Source organism: Nerophis lumbriciformis, linkage group LG15, assembly GCF_033978685.3.
Source record: "Nerophis lumbriciformis linkage group LG15, RoL_Nlum_v2.1, whole genome shotgun sequence".
In the NCBI taxonomy this organism is placed as follows: Eukaryota; Metazoa; Chordata; class Actinopteri; order Syngnathiformes; family Syngnathidae; genus Nerophis; species Nerophis lumbriciformis.
In genome coordinates, this window is record NC_084562.2 from 28,540,529 (window position 1) to 28,561,157 (window position 20,629).

At 45.3% G+C, this 20,629-nt stretch overlaps 1 protein-coding gene across 8 annotated transcripts in view; it reads right to left on the minus strand.

The window, feature by feature from the left end:
• Positions 1–20,629, minus strand: part of cdkl5 (cyclin dependent kinase like 5) — a 77,067-nt gene that overhangs the window by 21,327 nt on the left and 35,111 nt on the right. For 7 of the 8 annotated variants that reach the window (XM_061974636.1, XM_061974635.1, XM_061974629.1 and 4 more), the window contains 8 exons: positions 15,104–15,194; positions 9,583–9,685; positions 9,409–9,495; positions 9,153–9,233; positions 7,247–7,422; positions 4,898–5,715; positions 3,046–3,407; positions 2,888–2,977 (listed from right to left, as the gene is read on the minus strand). In XM_061974636.1, the coding sequence (XP_061830620.1) occupies positions 2,888–2,977; positions 3,046–3,407; positions 4,898–5,715; positions 7,247–7,422; positions 9,153–9,233; positions 9,409–9,495; positions 9,583–9,685; positions 15,104–15,194 (1,808 nt within the window). The remainder of the gene's footprint in view (positions 1–2,887; positions 2,978–3,045; positions 3,408–4,897; positions 5,716–7,246; positions 7,423–9,152; positions 9,234–9,408; positions 9,496–9,582; positions 9,686–15,103; positions 15,195–20,629) is intronic. The other variant, XM_061974633.1, reaches the window with a different exon arrangement.

A 20,629-nucleotide genomic window follows, 5' to 3' on the forward strand; every position in this document is an offset into this window, starting at 1 on the left:
ATTCCAAAATAAAACATTATCAAGACATTTTTTTACGGACCCGCTCAGCAGGTTTGTCATTGTCCTCCAGAACTCAATCTCCACCTCCAGTGACTTTGGTTCCGCCCCCAGTGACTATTGCTTCGCCCACTGCACATATTTTTTTTCCCCCTGTGCCCCCACCCAGTCTCAAGTGGGGGGTGTGAATAGACATTTTGGACAATTTAGAGGAGAGGATTCTGCCCTCCTCCTGACCTCCCTCCACCCACCCCTGAAGACGGTTCCAAACCGCAAGAAGTGCGTCTGGTATCCACGTCTTGAGGGGGGGGCTAGTGCTAGTGCCCAGCCAAGCCGCCACCAGTCTTTTGGCGTGCTAAACTGCAACCCCCGTCCCGGCCACCGCCACCAGTCCTTCGGCGTGCTAAGCTGCAACCCCCGGCCCGGCCACCGCCACCAGTCCTTCGGCGTGCTAAGCCGCAACCCACGGCCCGGCCGCCACCACCGGTTTTTCGGCCTGCTAAGCCGCCACCACCGATCTTTCGGCCTGCTAAGCCGCAACCCCCAGCCAGGCCTCCTCCGCCAAAGTCACGACCAGCACCAGCACCTACTCCAAGACTGGTTTCCACACCAGCACCGACTCCAAGACTGGTTTCCACACCAGCACTGACACCGACTCCAAGACTGGTTTTCACACCAGCACCGACTCCAAGACTGGTTTCCACACCAGCACCGACTCCAAGACTGGATTCCACACCAGCACCGACTCCAAGACTAGTTTCCACACCAGCACCGACTCCAAGACTGGTTTCCACACCAGCGCCGACTCCAAGACTGGTTTCCACACCAGCGCCGGCTCCAAGACTGGTTTCCACACCAGCACCGGCTCCAAGACCGGTTTCCACACCAGCGCCGGCTCCAAGACCGGTTTCCACACCAGCGCCGGCTCTAAGACCGGTTTCCACACCAGCGCCGGCTCCAAGACCGGTTTCCACACCGGCGCCGGCTCCAAGACCGGTTTCCACACCGGCGCCGGCACCAAGACCGGTTTCCACACCAGCGCCGACTCCAAGACCGGTTTCCACACCGGCGCCGACTCCAAGACCGGTTTCCACACCAGTGCCGACTCCAAGACTTGTTTCCACACCAGCGTCAACTCCAAGACCTGTTTCCACACCAGCGCCGACTCCAAGACCGGTTTCCACACCAACGCCGACTCCAAGACCGGTTTCCACACCAGCGCCGACTCCAAGACCGGTTTCCACACCAGCGCCGGCTTCAAGACCGGTTTCCACACCAGCACAGGCTTCACGACCTGCTCCTGTCCCTGCTCTGAGTCTCTTCCTGTTTCCACGGTGACGACGACGTCTCTTTCTGCTTCCACGACGACGACGACGTCTCTTCCTGCTTCCACGGCGACGACGACGTCTCTTCCTGCTTCCACGGCGACGACGACGTCTCTTCCTGCTTCCACGGCGACGACGACGTCTCTTCCTACTTCCACGGCGACGACGACGTCTCTTCCTGCTTCCACGGCGACGACGTCTCTTCCTGCTTCCACGGCGACGATGACGTCTCGTGCTCCTGCTTCCACAGCGACGACGTCTCCTGCCTCGTCTCCGGCGGGCCTTACCCCGGCGCCGCCACCTTCCTCCTCTACGGCGTCGTCGTCTCTGCGACCTCGAGCTGTCCGGCTGCGCAAGCGTAAATCAGGGGCCTGCATGCGGCTCTCTCAGAGGTCAGTCAATGGACGCCAGTGGCGCAAAAAGCAGCGATGCCTAGGACGTAGGCGTAGAACTCTCCGGCTGCGCAAGCGGAAATCAGGGGCCTGCATGCGGCTCTCTCAGAGGTCAGTCAATGGACGCCAGTGGCGCAAAAAGCAGCGACGCCTAGGACGTAAGCGTAGAACTCTCCGGCTGCTGAACTTCTGGCGCCACTCACGGCCACCTTCTCGGCGGCCACGAATGTGGCCTTTCCGTGGTCGCCCGCCTCGCCTGCAGCAGCGGCGTTCCATTCGCCGCCGCCACCTGACTCTTCCCCGGTGGATTCGGGGACACTTGGCCTGGCGACCCACCACCAAGTCCTCCCTCCGCCCTCCCTTGACTCTTGAACTATTTCTTAGTTTTTTGGGTTCTAGTTTTTTCAAGGGACATCTGGAATCTGTCCTTTAAGGGGGGGTACTGTTATGATCCGCTGTCCGGATCATAGTTTGTTTGCGTTGTTTAGTCACTTGTGTTTTCAGCACCTCTTGATTTTGTTTGTTTCAGTTGCCATGACGGCAGATTGTACTCAGCTGCCTCTGGTTAGTGTTCGAGACGCTCACCTGTTGTCCGGGCACTAATCAGAGGGCTATTTAGTCTTTGCCCTGGCCTCACTCGGGCTGGCTTCCTAATTTGCTTTATGCAACAGATGACTACTATTTTGTATTCCTGCTAGTTTACACGCTAGGCTCTTTGCTTGCTAGCTCCCACGCTAGTCCCTTTGTTTTTACCTTAAGTGCTATGAGCATGTTTTTGTTTGTTCCCGTATGATTTATGTCTTAAATAAATCATTTCCTACCTGCACGCTGTGTCCGAAGCCCGTCTGCATTCCTGGGAGAACAACCCCGCACCACGATGCGACCCAGTCGTCACATGTAGTGTGTTTTTACTGCCATTTAGTGTGTATTTTCTATAACTATTAATAATAATTATTAGTATTAACGAATAAAAAGAGTGTAGTGTGTTTTTACTGCCATCTAGTGTCTACTGTCTATAACTATTAATAATAATAATGAGTATTAATGAATAAAAAGAGAGTAGTTTCTAGTGTGTACTGTCTATAATTATTAATAATACTTATTAGTATGAATGAATAAAAAAGAGTGTAGTGTGTAAAAGATGTTGCAAAAAGAGACATTTGGAAGTCAAACCTCGTGTTTGGACCTCTGAGCGTGGAAGGCAGCGGTGGAGTCCAAGATGGCGGCACACGGGTGGTTCAGGTCTTTAGGGGACGGCTCGCCCTGCGGAGGAGACGGACACAAGATGGCGGCGGTGAGAGCATCACCGGGCCAAGATGGGGGTGACTCACCCTGGTGTCACTCACCCTGGTGTCGCTGCAGTCCTCACGGGAGGAGCTTCCCGAGTGGGTGGTGCGGTGCTGCAGCTGTGGGGACAGAAGCTGCAGACTACTGGCTCGTGTCGGGACCGCCTGCCCCGGGGGGGGCAAGCCCGCCATATTGGATTGTACGCCGTGAGGCCGGTGGCGCTCTCTCCTCACGTACATGGAGTGGCGCTGCGGGCGCTGCTGGGAGGAGAAGGGCGAGGTGTAGCCCAGCCCGTAATGGTAGGACTCGTGTGGGGAAGGAAGGGTGCGAGTGCACGACACCCCCACACCACCTCCTGGTCCTGGTCCTGGTCCTGGGTCCAGCAGCTCTGCAGCCTTGGACTCGTCTGTGGGTCAGAACCAGCATCTCTCAGGGACTTGTCAACTACTGAGCTAAATGCCAACATACTTGTAGCTCCAAGTGAGATAACATATATATATATATATATATATATATATATATATATATATATATATATATATATATATATATATATATATATATATATATACAATATAAGAAAACAATGCCCCCAAAGATATTTCAAAGTGGAATATTTGTGTTTGTTATCTTATTTTCTTATTAGATTTGACCTGTTTCCGCTTTTATTCCACTTCTTAAGTGTTTTTAGAATGATCTTCTTATTTTTAGTTTTTAAGTAACAGTATTTTTAAAATGAACTTATGTTTTTTAGTAATAGTATTTTTTAGAATGAACTTAAGTTTTTAGTAAACATATTTTTGGAGTGAACTTAAGTTTTTCTTTAGAATTAATTTAAGTTTATTTTTAGAATGAACTTAAGTTTGTTAGTTACAGTATTTTTTTGTAATAGCATTTTTAGAATGAACTTAATTTTTTTTGGTAAAAGTATTTTTAGAATGAACTTAAGTTTTTTTAGTAATAGTATTTTTAGAATAAAGTTATGTTTTCTTAGTAATAGTATTGTTAGAATGAACTCAGGATTTTTTTAAGTAAAAGTATTTTTAGAATTAACTTAAGTTTTTTTAGTAGAAGTATTTTTAGAATAAACTTATGTTTTTTTAGTAATAGTATTCTTAGAATGAAATTATGTTTTTTTTTAGTAAATGTATTTTTAGAATGACATTTTTTTTTAAGTAAAATTATTTTTAGAATTACATTTTTTAGTAATAATATTTTTAAAATGAACTTCTCAAGTTTTCTTAGTAATAGTATTGTTTTAATTAACTTCTTATGTTTTTTAGTGAAAGTATTTTAAGAATGAACTTTTTTTTAGTAAAAGTATTTTTAGAATAAACTTATGTTTTTTTTAGTAATAATATTTTTAAATGAGCTTCTTAAGTATTCTTAGTCATAGTATTTTTTAAATTAACTTCTTATGTATTTTTAGTGAAACTATTTTTAGAATTAACTTATGGTTTTTTAGTAATAGTATTTTTGAAACGAACTTGTTTTTTTTTAGTTAAATTATTTTAAGAATGAACTTAACTTTTTTTAATCAAAAGTATTTTTAGAATGAACTTAAATATTTTTAATAAAATTATTTTTAGAATGAACTTAAGTTTTTTTTAAATTAAAAGTATTTTTAGTATTAACTTAAGTATTTTTAGTAAAAGTATTTTTAGATTGAATTTAAGTTTTGTTTTTTTCATTAAAAGTACATATACAGTATATTTAAAAAAAAAAAAAAAAAAAAAATATATATATATATATATATACATATATATATATATATATATATATATATTTACAATGAACTTAAGTTTTTTTAGTAAAAGTATTTTTAGAATGAGGTCGTTACACAATGGCCTCTCTTAGGTTTACAGTCCTAAGTGATTAAAAGGGAAAGTTCCTCACCTGGAGCCACAGATTTATGTCTGGATTTGTGTCTGGAGGAGGAGTCCAGCGTGCTGCTCTCCAGGCGGACGTTTCCGGCGCCGCGGGAGGCGGGGCTATGTCCCGAGCGCTCGGTGTGGCGTGGCGAGGGGCTGCCAGGAGGCCCCGGCGCTCCCGAGGGGGCGTTGAGGTCAAGGCAGCTGGCGGGGAAGAAGCGAGCGCTCGGTGCGACCGCGGCGTTGGCGTTGGCGTTGGCGTCGTCGTGGTGCGGGCGGCCATCACTGAGGTTGCCCACAGACTTGGCGTCGCTCAGAGCGCCGTGGCTCTTGGACAAGCTCAGGTAGGAGGCGGAGCTTTTGGACGAGGACGACATGGATCCATGGGCGGAGTCGGCCATGTTGTGGGAGTGTCGGCCATGTTGTTTCTCTCCAGCTGACTGCAGGGTGTTGGAGGTGTGCCGCCCACCTTGTTGTTGTTGTTGTTGTTGTTGTTGTTGTTGTTGTTGTAGTTGAGCGCGAGAAGAGGCGGGGGTCTTGTACTTTGCTCCTTGGCCTTGTTCCGACAACTTGGCCGACGGTCCCGGACTGAAGTCGAACGTCGTCTGGTTGGCGACTTCTTTGGGGCTGAGCAGGTTGTTGTTGGTCAGGTCTTTGCTGGAGCGGTTGAGGGTCTGGGACAGGTACTGGGTCTTGGGGTAGAGGGTCGGACTCAGACTGGACGGGGCTTTGTTGCCGTTGACAAAACTCTCGTTGCCAAGGTGATGGAGGTCTCCGTGCCGAGGGAGGCTGGAACATTCTTTGCTGCTGGAGCGACGCTGGCTGGACGTCTTGTTGTGACTCCTGGTGACACACACAGTTTGAATCATTTCAACTAACTTGAAAAAAGGCAAGACAAATGCCATTTTATAACCAGAATGTCAAAAAGAAACATTTAGTAAACGTTTTAATTGAATGCACGTCATTATTTGTATTTAGAGGTGCAGGCTTTAGCACCACGAGAGCAACACTTTGAAGTCCTGGAAGGGACAGGAAGTAGCCAAGAGACCCCAGAAACAAGAAATTAGGCTACCAGGCCCCCAATAATACATCAGCAGCACAGGTGGTGTTTGAACTACAACAACTCGTCAGACCGTCGTCTAAAATGTGAGAGCAGAAATAAAATGTTCATATTTGACATCTGCTCAGTCACTAAAGTCACTTTTGTAAAGTTTTTAGCAACCGTGACTCATCCTGACTTTCAGTCTACAACTCTTTCACTGGTGGGGATTAAATTAAACTGCTTTATGATCTCAGATCCTCCAGGCCCAAGTCCTGGCAGAAGCCCACCCTCACCAGCCTGGGGCCGGTGAGACCTGCCCATGGACTGATTTCTGACCAACCAACCAACTGACAGACTGATCAACCAACAAACTGCTGACTAACTGGCCGACTGACCGACCAACAATTGACTGACTGCTGAGTGACCAACCGACTGACTGGCCAACTGCTGACTGACTGACTGCTGAATGACTGACTGACCAACTGCTGACTTACTGCTGAGTGACCGACGGACCCACTGACTGACTGACCAACAGACAAACTGCTGACTAACTGACTGACTGACCAACCAACTGACTGCTGACTGGCTGACCAACCGACAAACTGCTGACTAACTGGCTGACTGACTGACCAAGCAACCGACTGCTGACTGACTGACTGCTGACTGACCAACCGACTGACTGACCGATTGACCGACTAACTGACCAACCGACAAACTGCTGACTAAGTGTTTGACTGACTGACTGCTGAGTTAGCCACCGACAGACTGACCGACTGCTACCTAACTGATTACTGACCGACTTACTGCTGAGTGACCGAATGACCGACTGACTGATTGACCAATTGACAAACTGCTGACTAACTGGCTAACTGACTGACCAACCAACCGACTGCTGACTGACTGACTGACCAACCGACCAATTGACCGACTAACTGACCAACTGACAAACGGCTGACTAAGTGTTTGACTGACTGACTGCTGAGTTAGCCACCGACGGACTGACCGACTGCCGACTAACTGATTGCTGACTGACTTACTGCTGAGTGACCGACTGACTGATTGACCAATTGACAAACTGCTGACTAACTGGCTGACTGACCGACTGACCAACCGACTGAGTCAAAGCTAGCGGGGCTTCAAGCATCAGAATAGCTCGACACACTTCCTCATCTTTGGCCACTTCAGCTGCAGGAAGTGCCGTGCAGGTTTGGCCAATGTGTCGTCTCTGGCGGCCATGCTTGTAACCATTCCTGTCCCCAGAACTCCAAGCCCTCCAAGTGCAAACACACAGCAGAAGAAGTCAGGAGAATATCTGTGCGGAACAAGAGAGACCTGGTGGGGACGGTGTTCTCCCCGTGGTGGTGAGTCTTCCTCTTGGAGGAGCGAGAGGGGTTGGGTGAGGACACGGAGCTCCTCTCTCGCTCCTGCTGCCTGAGAGGCTGGAAGGCAGGATGGTTCAAGCTCTGCTCCGTCAGGAAGCGCTCGGTGGGGTTGAGGAGCAGCAGGTTCTGATGGAGGAAACATCAAGTATGAGTTCTTGGAGAGATTTGGTAAACAATAAACATTTGATCAAATAAAATCTCCATAAATGATCAATATTCATCAATAATCTGCATGTTATTGAGATGGAGCTCAATCAAGTCAATTAGAAATATATTTACCTGGGGATAGGCCCCTCCCACCTCCAAAGACATGCACCTGGGGATAGGCCCCTCCCACCTCCAAAGACATGCACCTGGGGATAGGCCCCTCCCACCTCCAAAGACATGCACCTGGGGATAGGCCCCTCCCACCTCCAAAGACATGCACCTGGGGATAGGTCCCTCCCACCTCCAAAGACATGCACCTGGGGATAGGTTGATTGGCAACACTAAATGGTCCCTAGTGTGTGAATGTTGTCTGTCTATCTGTGTTGGCCCTGCGATGAGGTGGCGACTTGTCCAGGGTGTACCCCGCCTTCCGCCCGATTGTAGCTGAGATAGGCTCCAGCACCCCCCGCGACCCCAAAGGGAATAAGCGGTAGTAGAAAATGGATGGATGGATGGATTTATTATTATTATTATTATTATTATTATTATTATTATTATTATTATTATTATTACAATTCAGCTGATCAACTACATCCCAACAATAAACGTGTTGTTATTGATTATACAGTTGTTGTTATTGATTATACAGTTGTTTTATTGATTATACAGTCGTGTTATTGATTATACAGTTGTTGTTATTGATTATACGGTTATTGTTATTGATTATACAGTTGTTGTTATTGATTATACAGTTCTTGTTATTGATTATACAGTTGTTGTTATTGATTATACCGTTGTTGTTATTGATTATACGGTTGTGTTATTGATTATACAGTTGTTGTTATTGATTATACAGTCGTGTTATTGATTATACAGTTATTGTTATTGATTATACAGTCGTGTTATTGATTATACAGTTGTTGTTGTTGATTATACAGTTGTGTTATTGATTATACAGTTGTTGTTATTGATTATACAGTTGTGTTATTGATTATACAGTCGTGTTATTGATTATAGTCATGTTATTGATTATACAGTTATTGTTATTGATTATACAGTTGTTGTTATTAATTATACGGTTATTGTTATTGATTATACAGTTGTTGTTATTGATTATACAGTTGTTGTTATTGATTATACAGTCGTGTTATTGATTATACAGTTGTTGTTATTGATTATACGGTTGTGTTATTGATTATACAGTTGTGTTATTGATTATACAGTCGTGTTATTGATCAAACAGTTATTGTTATTGATTATACAGTTGTGTTATTGATTATACAGTTGTGTTATTGATCAAACAGTTATTGTTATTGATTATACAGTTGTGTTATTGATCAAACAGTTATTGTTATTGATTATACAGTCGTGTTATTGATTATACAGTTGTTGTTGTTGATTATACAGTTGTGTTATTGATTATACAGTTGTGTTATTGATTATACAGTTGTGTTATTGATTATACCGTTGTTGTTATTGATTATACGGTTGTGTTATTGATTATACAGTTGTTGTTATTCATTATACAGTCTGTTATTGATTATACAGTTGTGTTATTGATTATACAGTTGTTGTTATTGATTATACAGTCGTGTTATTGATTATACAGTTGTTGTTGTTGATTATACAGTTGTGTTATTGATTATACAGTTGTTGTTATTCATTATACAGTCGTGTTATTGATTATACAGTTGTGATGATGATCTTACCTTCATAAGATCCACCATCAGGCCACTCAAAATGCCCTGGTACCTTCTCTCCAGGGTCTGAGGGTGCGTCACTGAGGGGAACTGACACACACACACACACACACACACACACACACACACACACACACACACACACACACACACACACACACTGAGCACCAAAGATGTAACTGAGGAGTCACTGCAATGTGGGGCGAGCGAGAGAGAAAGTGGTGGTGATGGAGAAGACAAAAGGTCAACAAGGAATATTTTGTACCCTGATTCCATGAAAGCGAGGATTGTTGTAGAAAAGTTTCATCTGCTCAGCAGGAAGTGCTCCTAGAACCTTCTGGATGGTGAACAGCTGCACACCACAGGAAATAAAGTCACTGATTATGACCAACATGTTGTGTGTGACGAGGTCAGCCGAGGAGATGATGGCGACGCCCACCTGGTCAATCTCACTCTCCCCAGGAAACAAGGGCTGTCCGTCACTCAGCTCTCCCAGAATGCACCCCACTGACCACATGTCCACCGCCTTGCCGTAGGGCGCTCTGGCAGGAGGAGAGAAGGTCACGTTGTTGTTAACTTGTTGCTGTCTTTTAGCTGGGGTATGCTAACATTAGCACACTCACTTCAATGTAAACATGTCTTAGTAGATCACCCACCAATCAATATTAGACTTTGTACCAGGGTTGTACGGTATACCGGTACTAGTATGGTGTGGCAATTCTAATGAATCAAAAACGGTACTATACTCTGTTTGAAAAGTACCAGTTCCCCCATATTTATTTTGTATTTTTCTTAACGGGCGTGTCGTCGTCACGTGGTGACATTGCTGGTTTTACGAGCAGAGGAGCATGTTGGGCAGCGCACACACACAGAGTACTTACAAGCAGACACAGTGTGGAGACAGAAAAGGGAGAATGGACGCATTTTGGTGTAAAGATAAAGGTGAAGTTATCAGAATCAGAATCAGAATCAGAATCAGCTTTATTGTCATTACGCAAGGTAACGAGATTGAGGCCATTCCATACAGTGCGATGTGTGCATGCTAGAAAAACAATGTGCAAATATATAAAAATATAAAAAATGTAGAAGTGCAATGAATATGGTGTGAAATGAATATATACATGAAAAAAAAACAAAAAAAAGGGTGGTTGGTGGAATGGGTTATTGCACCGAAGAGAAGGCAGTTATGAGGGACAATGGGGCAGTCCGTTCGGGATGGTTATGGCCCTGGGGAAGAAGCTGTTCTTTAGCCTGTTTGTTTTGGTTTTAATGCACCTGTAGCGCTTCCCAGAGGGCAGCAGGTGGAACAGGTCAGAGCCAGGGTGGGTGCTGTCCTTGATGATGGCACTGGCTCTGTTGAGGCAGCGGGAGGTGTAGATGTCCGTCAGAGAGGGGAGAGGGCGGCCGATGATCTTCTGAGCCGTCTTGACCACTCTTTGCAGCCTCTCCCTGTCTGCTGCAGTGCAGCTGCCGTACCATACCGTAATACAGTAGGTCAGCAGGCTCTCGATGGACGAGCGGTAGAAGGTCAGCAGCAGGTCAGGCTTCAGGTTGTACTTCCCGAGGACTCTAAGGAAGTGTAGCCGCTGCTGAGCCTTCTTGATGATTGATGTGGTGTTGACTGTCCAGGAGAAGTCATTAGAGATGTGGACTCCAAGGTACCTGAAGGTGTGGACCCTCTCTACACGCTCGCCGTTGATGTAGAGGGGGGCAGGGTCGGTGCTGCTCCTCCTGAAGTCCACGATGATCTCTCTGGTCTTGCTGGTGTTGAGAGCGAGGTTGTTCTCCGAAGACCAGGCCGTCAGCTTCAGGACCTCCTCTCTGTAGGCAGCCTCGTCACCCCTGGAGATGAGCCCGACCACTGTGGTATCGTCGGCGAACTTGACGGTAAGGTTGTCACTGTGGGCCGGACTGCAGTCATGGGTGTAAAGGCAGTAGAGGAGGGGGCTCAGCACACAGCCCTGTGGGGAGCCGATGCTCAGCGTGCGGGAGGATGAGAGGTGCGGGCCAAGTCTCACATTCTGGGGTCGGTCCGTTAGGAAGTCCCTTATCCAGGCGTTTGTGAGAGGGGGGAGGCCAAGAGTGTCCAGTTTATTGCAGAGTCTGTCCGGGATTATTGTATTGAAGGCAGAGCTATAGTCCACAGAGAGCATCCGGACGTAGCTCTGCTGCTGCTCCAGGTGGTTCAGAGCAGAGTGGAGAGCAACAGCGATGGCATCCTCTGTGGACCTGTTCGCCCGGTATGCGAACTGGTGGGGGTCGAAGTCTGGAGGGATATGGTCCTTGATGTGCTGGAGAACAAGTCGCTCGAAGCACTTCATGATTACCGGAGTGAGGGCCACTGGTCGGTAATCATTCAGGCTGGTGATGGGAGACTTCTTCGGCACCGGGATTATTGTAGATGACTTCAGGCAGGATGGGATGACTGCCTGAGCCAGGGAGAGGTTGAAGACATAACACTGAAATATATAACACTGAAACACCCTAAATCACCAATCCGGGCCTCCATGGCGACAAATAAAGTAAGTTTCTTACAAGTAGCATTATCACTGGAGGACGAGGAATAGCTAAACATGCTTCACTACACACCATAGGAGGTTACAATAGCTCACCGGCGTCACAATGTAAACAAATGCCATGGGTGGATCGACACCTGACATCCACTGTAATGCAGAGGTGGGTAGTAACGCGCTACATTTACTCCGTTACATCTACTTGAGTAACTTTTGGGATGAATTGTACTTCTAAGAGTAGTTTTAATGCAACATGCTTTTACTTTTACTTAAGTATATTTATAGAGAAGGAACGCTACTTTTACTCCGCTACTTTTATCTACATTCAGCTCGCTACTCGCTACTAATTTTTATCGATCTGTTAATGCACGCTTTGTTTGTTTTGGTCTGTCAGACAGACCTTCAAAGTGCCTGCCTTACTGGTGACGTTTCACTTCGTTCCACCAATCAGATGCAGTCACTGGTGACGTTGGACCAATCAAACAGAGCCAGGCGGTCACATGACCTGACTTAAACAAGTTGAAAAACTTATTGGGGTGTTACCATTTAGTGGTCAATTGTACGGAATATGTACTGTACTGTGCAATCTACTAATAAAAGTTCCAATCAATCAATCAAAAGTGTGAAGGAAAAAAGATACTTTTTTATTTCAACCGTACATCCCGTCAAAAGCCTAAAGACTGACCGCACATGAGGACGTTCCTGTCTTCACAATAAAGGTGCCGCTCCATCGCGCCTGCGCTTTCAAAACAAGAGTCTCCGAAAGCCAAACAAGCTAGCAAGCTAAGGAGTTTGACGCCAATATATTTCTTGTAAAGTGTATAAAAACGAATATGGAAGCTGGACAAATAAGATGCCAAAAACCAACCACTTTCATGTGGTATTAGACAGAAAGAAGGAACTTTTCTTCTCCTCCATTTGAAAACGTGGACGTTATCATCACTACTGTCTGATTACAATCAATGCAAGTCATCAGAATCAGGTAATACACCAACTTATATTCTTGTCAACATGAAAGAAAGGAATCTATATGTGTTAAACATGCATGTATATTCATTAAAACACCTTTAACATGTAAACAAAAACAGCAAAAATAAACACATATAAATTATATACTGTATATATCAATGTATATGTATGTATATGTATGTATATATATATATATATATATATATATATATATATATATATATATATATATATATATATATATATGTATGTGTGGGAAAAAAATCACAAGACTATTTCATCTCTACAGGCCTGTTTCATGAGGGGGGGTTCCCTCAATCATCAGGAGATTTCCTGATGATTGAGGGAACCCCCCCTCATGAAACAGGCCTGTAGAGATGAAATAGTCTTGTGATTTTTTTCCCACACATACATATATTGCGCTCTACTACGGTATCGAGCACTATTTTTTGGATAACCTTATTAAGACATATATATATATATATATATATATATATATATATATGTATATATATATATATATATGATATGAGTGTGTATGTTACTCATCAGTTACTCAGTACTTGAGTAGTTTTTTCACAACATACTTTTTACTTTTACTCAAGTAAATATTTGGGTGACTACTCCTTACTTTTACTTGAGTAATAAATCTCTAAAGTAACAGTACTCTTACTTGAGTACAATTTCTGGCTACTCTACCCACCTCTGCTGTAATGATACCAAGTACAATAGCGTATCTAGTCGATACTACTATGATTACATCCATATTTTTTAGCATCACAAAATATTTTTTCCTTTAAAAAAAAAAAAAGTATATTATGTTTATAAAGTCAGTAAATACGTCCCTGGACACATGAGGACTTTGAATATGACCACTTGGTATATACTTGGTATCACATCCATACCTAAATGTGTGGTATCATCCAAAACTAATGTCAAGTATCAAAGAAGAGAAGAATAAGTGATTATTACATTTGAACAGAAGTGTAGATAGAACATGTTCAAACGAAAAATAAGCAGATATTAACAGTAAATGAAGAAGTAGATTAATAATCCATTTTTATAGTTTGTCCTTTATAAAATAATAGGTGTATAAATGACACAATATGTTACTGCAGACTAATTAGGAGTCTTTGTTTGTTTACTTACTACTAAAAGACAAGTTGTCTATTTTATTTAAGGACTAAATGACAATAATAAACATATGTTTCATGTACACTAACATTTGTTGTTACAATAAAGACAATAATTACATTTTTTGTGGTCCCCTTTATTTAGAAAAGTATGGAAATACATTTTGGTACCGGTACCAAAATATACCGTATTTTCCGCACTATAAGGCGCACCTAAAAACCACAAATTTTCTCAAAAGCTGACAGTGCGCCTTATAACCCGGTGCGCTTTATATATGGATAAATATTAAGATTCATTTTCATAAAGTTTCGGTCTCGTAACTACGGTAAACAGCCGCCATCTTTTTTCCCGGTAGAACAGGAAGCGCTTCTTCTTCTACGCAAGCAACCGCCAAGGTAAGCACCCGCCCCCATAGAACAGGAAGCGCTTCTTCTTCTACTGTAAGCAACCACCCGCCCGCGTAGAAGAAGAAAAAGCGCGTGGATATACCGTACGTTTCATTTCCTTTGTGTGTTTACATCTGTAAAGACCACAAAATGGCTCCTACTAAACGACAGGGATCCGGTTCATGAAAAGACGCAATCTCTCCATCCGCACACGGATTACTATTTCACAGCAACTGATATTCCTGTGAACCGCACTGTGGATACAACGGGAGCACGTACGGTGAATATTCGCACCACAGGGAATGAGAAGTCATCCTTCACTGTGGTTCTAGCTTGCCATGCTAATGGCCAGAAACTTCCACCCATGGTGATATTCAAAAGGAAGACCTTGCCAAAAGAGACCTTTCCAGCCGGCGTCATCATAAAAGCTAACTCGAAGGGATGGATGAAGAAAAGATGAGCGAGTGGTTAAGGTAAGTTTAAGTTTACGCGAAGAGGCCGGGTGGCTTTTTTCACGCAGCTCCGTCCATGTTGATATACGACTCCATGCGCGCCCACATCACGCTGGTTTTTAATATATTATTAAAGTTTGACTGACCTATCTGACTGTTTTTTTGACATTCCTTTAGCGCAGTTAGATGCGGCTTACAACACGGGGCGGCTTATAGGTGGACAAAGTTTTGAAATATGCCGTTCATTGAAGGCGCGGCTTATAACCCAGGGCGCCTTATGGTGCGGAAAATACGGTAGGTAAGGGGACAAGCCTAGTTAGTACTCAGTATTTATTTAGTACTTCTAACTTGGGATCTTAGTAGATTATTGAGCGTGTATATTTACAACATCATAGCTAAACATGTCCCCCCCTCATGTATTTAAAGACAATAGGTAAAAAAACAACACAATAGTGTGTACTTGCAGCCCACATACTAACTAGGATGAAGTAATAGTCCTTACTTACCCCAGGAGCAGCTCAGGTGAGCGGTACCACCTGGTGGCCACGTACTCCGTGTAGTTGGCATCGGTTCCTTCCGACAAGTTCCGGGCAAAACCTAAAAAAAAGGCAAAAAAAAAGATGTTACAAATCTGATAATAACCTGAAATATCCATCACACCTCATCAACTTTGTATCTGCCTGCACCCAAAACGTCCCATATAAGAACTTTGATACAAGTCTGTTCTCTCGCTGGCTTAGCAGGCAGATAACATTTTACAGTTTTTACTTCAAACTCTGTAAAAGTAAACACAGAAATAAAGTATGTCATGAAATCCATCCATCCATCCATCTTCTTCCGCTTATCGGAGGTCGGGTCGCGGGGGCAGCAGCCTAAGCAGGGAAGCCCAGACTTCCCTCTCCCCAGCCACTTCGTCCAGCTCTTCCTGTGGGACCCCGAGGCGTTCCCAGGCCAGCCGGGAGACATAGTCTTCCCAACGTGTCCTGGGTCTTCCCCGTGGCCTCCTACCGGTCGGACGTGCCCTAAACACCTCCCTAGGGAGGCGTTTGGGTGGCATCCTGACCAGATGCCCGAACCACCTCATCTGGCTCCTCTCCATGTGGAGGAGCAGCGGCTTTACTTTGAGCTCCTCCCGGATGGCAGAGCTTCTCACCCTATCTCTAAGGGAGAGCCCCGCCACCCGGCGGAGGAAACTCATTTCGGCCGCTTGTACCCGTGATCTTGTCCTTTCGGTCATAACCCAAAGCTCATGACCATAGGTGAGGATGGGAACGTAGATCGACCGGTAAATTGAGAGCTTTGCCTTCCGGCTCAGCTCCTTCTTCACCACAACGGATCAATACAGCGTCCGCATTACTGAAGACGCCGCACCGATCCGCCTGTCGATCTCACGATCCACTCTTCCCCCACTCGTGAACAAGACTCCGAGGTACTTGAACTCCTCCACTTGGGGCAAGATCTCCTCCCCAACCCGGAGATGGCACTCCACCCTTTTCCGGGCGAGAACCATGGACTCGGACTTGGAGGTGCTGATTCTCATCCCAGTTGCTTCACACTCAGCTGCGAACCGATCCAGTGAGAGCTGAAGATCCTGGCCAGATGAAGCCATCAGGACCACATCATCTGCAAAAAGCAGAGACCTAATCCTGCAGCCACCAAACCAGATCCCCTCAACGCCTTGACTGCGCCTAGAAATTCTGTCCATAAAAGTTATGAACAGAATCGGTGACAAAGGGCAGCCTTGGCGGAGTCCAACCCTCACTGGAAACGTGTCCGACTTACTACCGGCAATGCGGACCAAGCTCTGGCACTGATCATACAGGGAGCGGACTGCCACAATCAGACAGTCCGATACCCCGTACTCTCTGAGCACTCCCCACAGGACTTCCCGAGGGACACGGTCGAATGCCTTCTCCAAGTCCACAAAACACATGTAGACTGGTTGGGCAAACTCCCATGCACCCTCAAGGACCCTGCCGAGAGTATAGAGCTGGTCCACAGTTCCACGACCAGGACGAAAACCACACTGTTCCTCCTGAATCCGAGGTTCGACTATCCGGCATAGCCTCCTCTCCAGTACACCTGAATAGACCTTACCGGGAAGGCTGAGGAGTGTGATCCCACGATAGTTAGAACACACCCTCCGGTTCCCCTTCTTAAGGAGAGGAACCACCACCCCGGTCTGCCAATCCAGAGGTACCGCCCCCGATGTCCACGCGATGCTGCAGAGTCTTGTCAACCAAGACAGCCCCACAGCATCCAGAGCCTTAAGGAACTCCGGGCGGATCTCATCCACCCCCGGAGCCTTGCCACCGAGGAGCTTTTTAACTACCTCAGCAACCTCAGCCCCAGAAATGTCATGAAATAATAATAATAATAATTATAGATTGAATTTGTAAAAAGCACTTTACATTGAGTAAACAACCTCAAAGTGCTACAGTGTATTAAAATAATAATAATAATAATAAAATAAAAAATAAATAAAAATGAAAACTAGAACAGCCAAATAGCTAAAACTAGTATGCATATATCTAAAAAAAAAGGCTTTATTAAAAAGAAGGGTTTTTAAGCCTTTTTTAAAGCATCCACAGTCTGTGGTGCCCTCAGGTGGTCAGGGAGAGCGTTCCACAGACTGGGAGCGGCGGAGCAGAAAGCTTGGTCTCCCATTGTTCGTAGCTTAGTCCTCGGAGGTCAGCCTGTCCGGAGCGGAGGTGTCTTGATGACTTGATGACTTCTCTGTCACATTCCAGCATCAAAGAAATGCCTTAAAACAAATGCACGAGCTCAAAGGATATGATTAGCATTAGCGATTTTACATGGCCATTTCAACACCTCCTAATTTGCGTGTTACAATAAAACAGCTGGTGTGTTGTGTGATAAGTACAACACTTTGTAGGACTCAACACAACGGCAAAGACTACTTCCTGACTACAACCACACACCTGAATGGATGCTAACTTGCAAATGATACGCAGGACGATGAGCCCCAACGCCTCAAAAGATATCACTCATCAATACTTTCACAACATTCCACACCACTAGATAAGGAAAAAGTGTGTATTATGTGTGCTGATGTTGAATCCAATCGATATCGGCTGTCATATTGGTTTGGTATCGGAAGTCCAGCCCCGGTCAGGGCAGGGTCACATGATCTAAAGAAGTTGCGAAAATCGGACTTTTAAAATTGACTGGGCAACAAAATATGAACGTTCAGCTGCTGGAGTCAATGTGTTTTGTTTTGGACAGTTTAAGCAGCGGACATTGTTGCACACCAACAACAAATGTCACGGCGTGGGCTCCAACCCGCTTTTCTCCGGCAGCTGGGTCTGCCGGCACCTCTCGAGACACGCCCCCTGCTCACGATGGCCGCATCACGCCCACATGCCGGCAAGCCTGTAGGCGATCAGCAATCAGCACACCTGGGACTGATGAGGGCAAGCTGAATAAAGACCAGTGGACCCAAGGATCCTGGCCGTAACTTCATCTTCTGTCGTGTACAGTAAGCCAGCTTTATGCTCTCTCTCTCTCTCTCTCTCTCTCTCTCTCTGTGTTTCCCCTCCGTGTTTCATTGTTCTTCCTTGTCGTCCTCCCCAGCAGTCTGCCTCCGTCCCCGCGTCAACGAGCTGTGCGTCTCGTCAGCCATAGATTTCTCTGCTTGCCGGACTGCCTCTTCGATCCTCGACCCCCGCCTGGACACGGACCTCCTACGCCTCGCCATTCGCCCTGACCATCTGCCTGCCCCACGACTGCCTTCATGCCTTGTTCCTCCTCTTGAGTCAACACTCAAGTAATTACCCACACCGAGTCTAACACCACACACTCTTGGATTTTGGTCACACTCCATACTCGAGCCTAGTTTATATATATATTTAGTATTCTGTATTATTATATATATTGTGTATATATATATATATTAGAGATGCGCGGTTTGCGGGCACAACCGCGGAGTCCGCGGATTATCCGCGGATCGGGCGGATGAAAAAAAAAAAAAAAAAGATTTTATCCGCGGGTAGGGTCGGGTCGGGTCGGGCGGTTGAAATAAAAAAAAATTAGATTTTAAATAGATTCAGGCGGGTGGCAGTTAAACCAATTGGTAAATATATATACATAGTTAAATGTTGTTACCCACATATGAAAAACGAGCAGGCACCTGCAGCATATGCCACAACAGAAGAAATAGAAAAGAAAAGAGATGGACACTTTTACGGAGCGGAGAAGGGACGCCTCGCCGGGGTCCGGGACCGAGGCCCCTTCCCCCGAGAGGGCCCCACCGGGAGCCGTAGCTGAGGCGATCCGCGAGAAGGGCCCGACGCACGTCCAGGGTCACCACCGCGCCCACCGCACCGACACCCCGCCTCGTCCGCCTTCGCCGCGGCCGGCGTCACGCGCAGCAGGTAGGCAGCTTGCCTGCCCGCCACCCCCGTGGCCGGGGGCTCGTAACAGGGGTCACTCCGCGCGCAGTGCGCTCACGAAAGGGGTGGGGCTCACCCTGGTTGATATAGACAGCAGGACGGTGGCCATGGAAGTCGGAACCCGCTAAGGAGTGTGTAACAACCCACCTGCCGAATCAACTAGCCCTGAAAATGGATGGCGCTGGAGCGTCGGGCCCATACCCGGCCGTCGCCGGCAGCGAGACGCGCTTGGAGGTGCGCTCAGCGCGGCTCCCATATGATTGCGCACTGGTGTGCGTCTGGGCGGTGACAGCGTGGCACGCGAATGTCTGTGCTGCATTGGATCAGTCTTCTTTCTTTAACAGGCAAAAGCTTTATAACCTCACTAATGCCTTGCATCGTCTATATTAGATATATAACAACGGGCGGGTGCGGTTCTGATCAAATGTTAGAAACGGGTGGATGGCAGATGGTTGACGACTTTCTGATGCGGTTGCGGATGAAATAATTGCCTATCCGCGCATCTCTAATATATATATATATATATATATATATATATATATAATAAAACATAAAGCAACATCCCCCCTTGTGGAACTATGCCGTCACTACTCCCCCTGTATACATAATATCAACAACAACATCAGGTAGAAATCCACACGTGGAAGCTTCCATGAATTGATTTACGTGGACCCCGACCTAAACAAGTGTAAAAACTTATTGTGGTGTTACCAGTTAGTGGTCAATTGTACGGAATATGTACTGTACTGTGCAATCTACTAATAAAAGTTTCAATCAATCAATCAATCAGAGGGCGACAACGCTGCACCTTCGAGCATGGATGTCGACCTGGTTTTCATTGAGGGCCACATCACATCACAGCCAATAATGGAGGAATTTGATTTCATTATTAATGATATACATTGTTTTGGATTTTGGTCACACTCCATTCTGTAGCCTAGTTTATATATATTTAGTATTGTGTATTATTATATATATTGTGTATATATATATATATATATATATATATATATATAATAAAACACAGAGCAACATCACCCCCTTGTGGAACTGTGCCGTCACTACTCCCCCTGTATACATAATAACAACAACAACAACAACAACAAGAGGTAGAAATCCACACGTGGAATCTTCATCACAAAACTTTAGAGTAGATTTTGTGCATAAATATATTGAGTTTGTTTTCAATTGAAATTGCCGACTTCGTGATGGATTGCGTGTTCGTGGTCGAGTTGTTGTTATTTGTCTGAGCGAGGCTCGTTGAATGTACGTAGTACTACATGTGACCAGTAGAGGGCGACAACGCTGCACCTTCGAGCACGGATGTCGACCTGCTTTTCATTGAGGGCCACATCACATCACAGCCAATAATGGAGGAATTTGATTTCATTATTAATTATATACATTGTTTTGGATTTTGGTCACACTCCATTCTGTAGCCTAGTTTATATATATTTAGTATTGTGTATTATTATATATATTGTGTGTATATATATATATAATAAAACACAGAGCAACATCACCCCCTTGTGGAACTGTGCCGTCACTACTCCCCCTGTATACATAATAACAACAACAACAACAACAACAACAACAGGTAGAAATCCACACGTGGAAGCT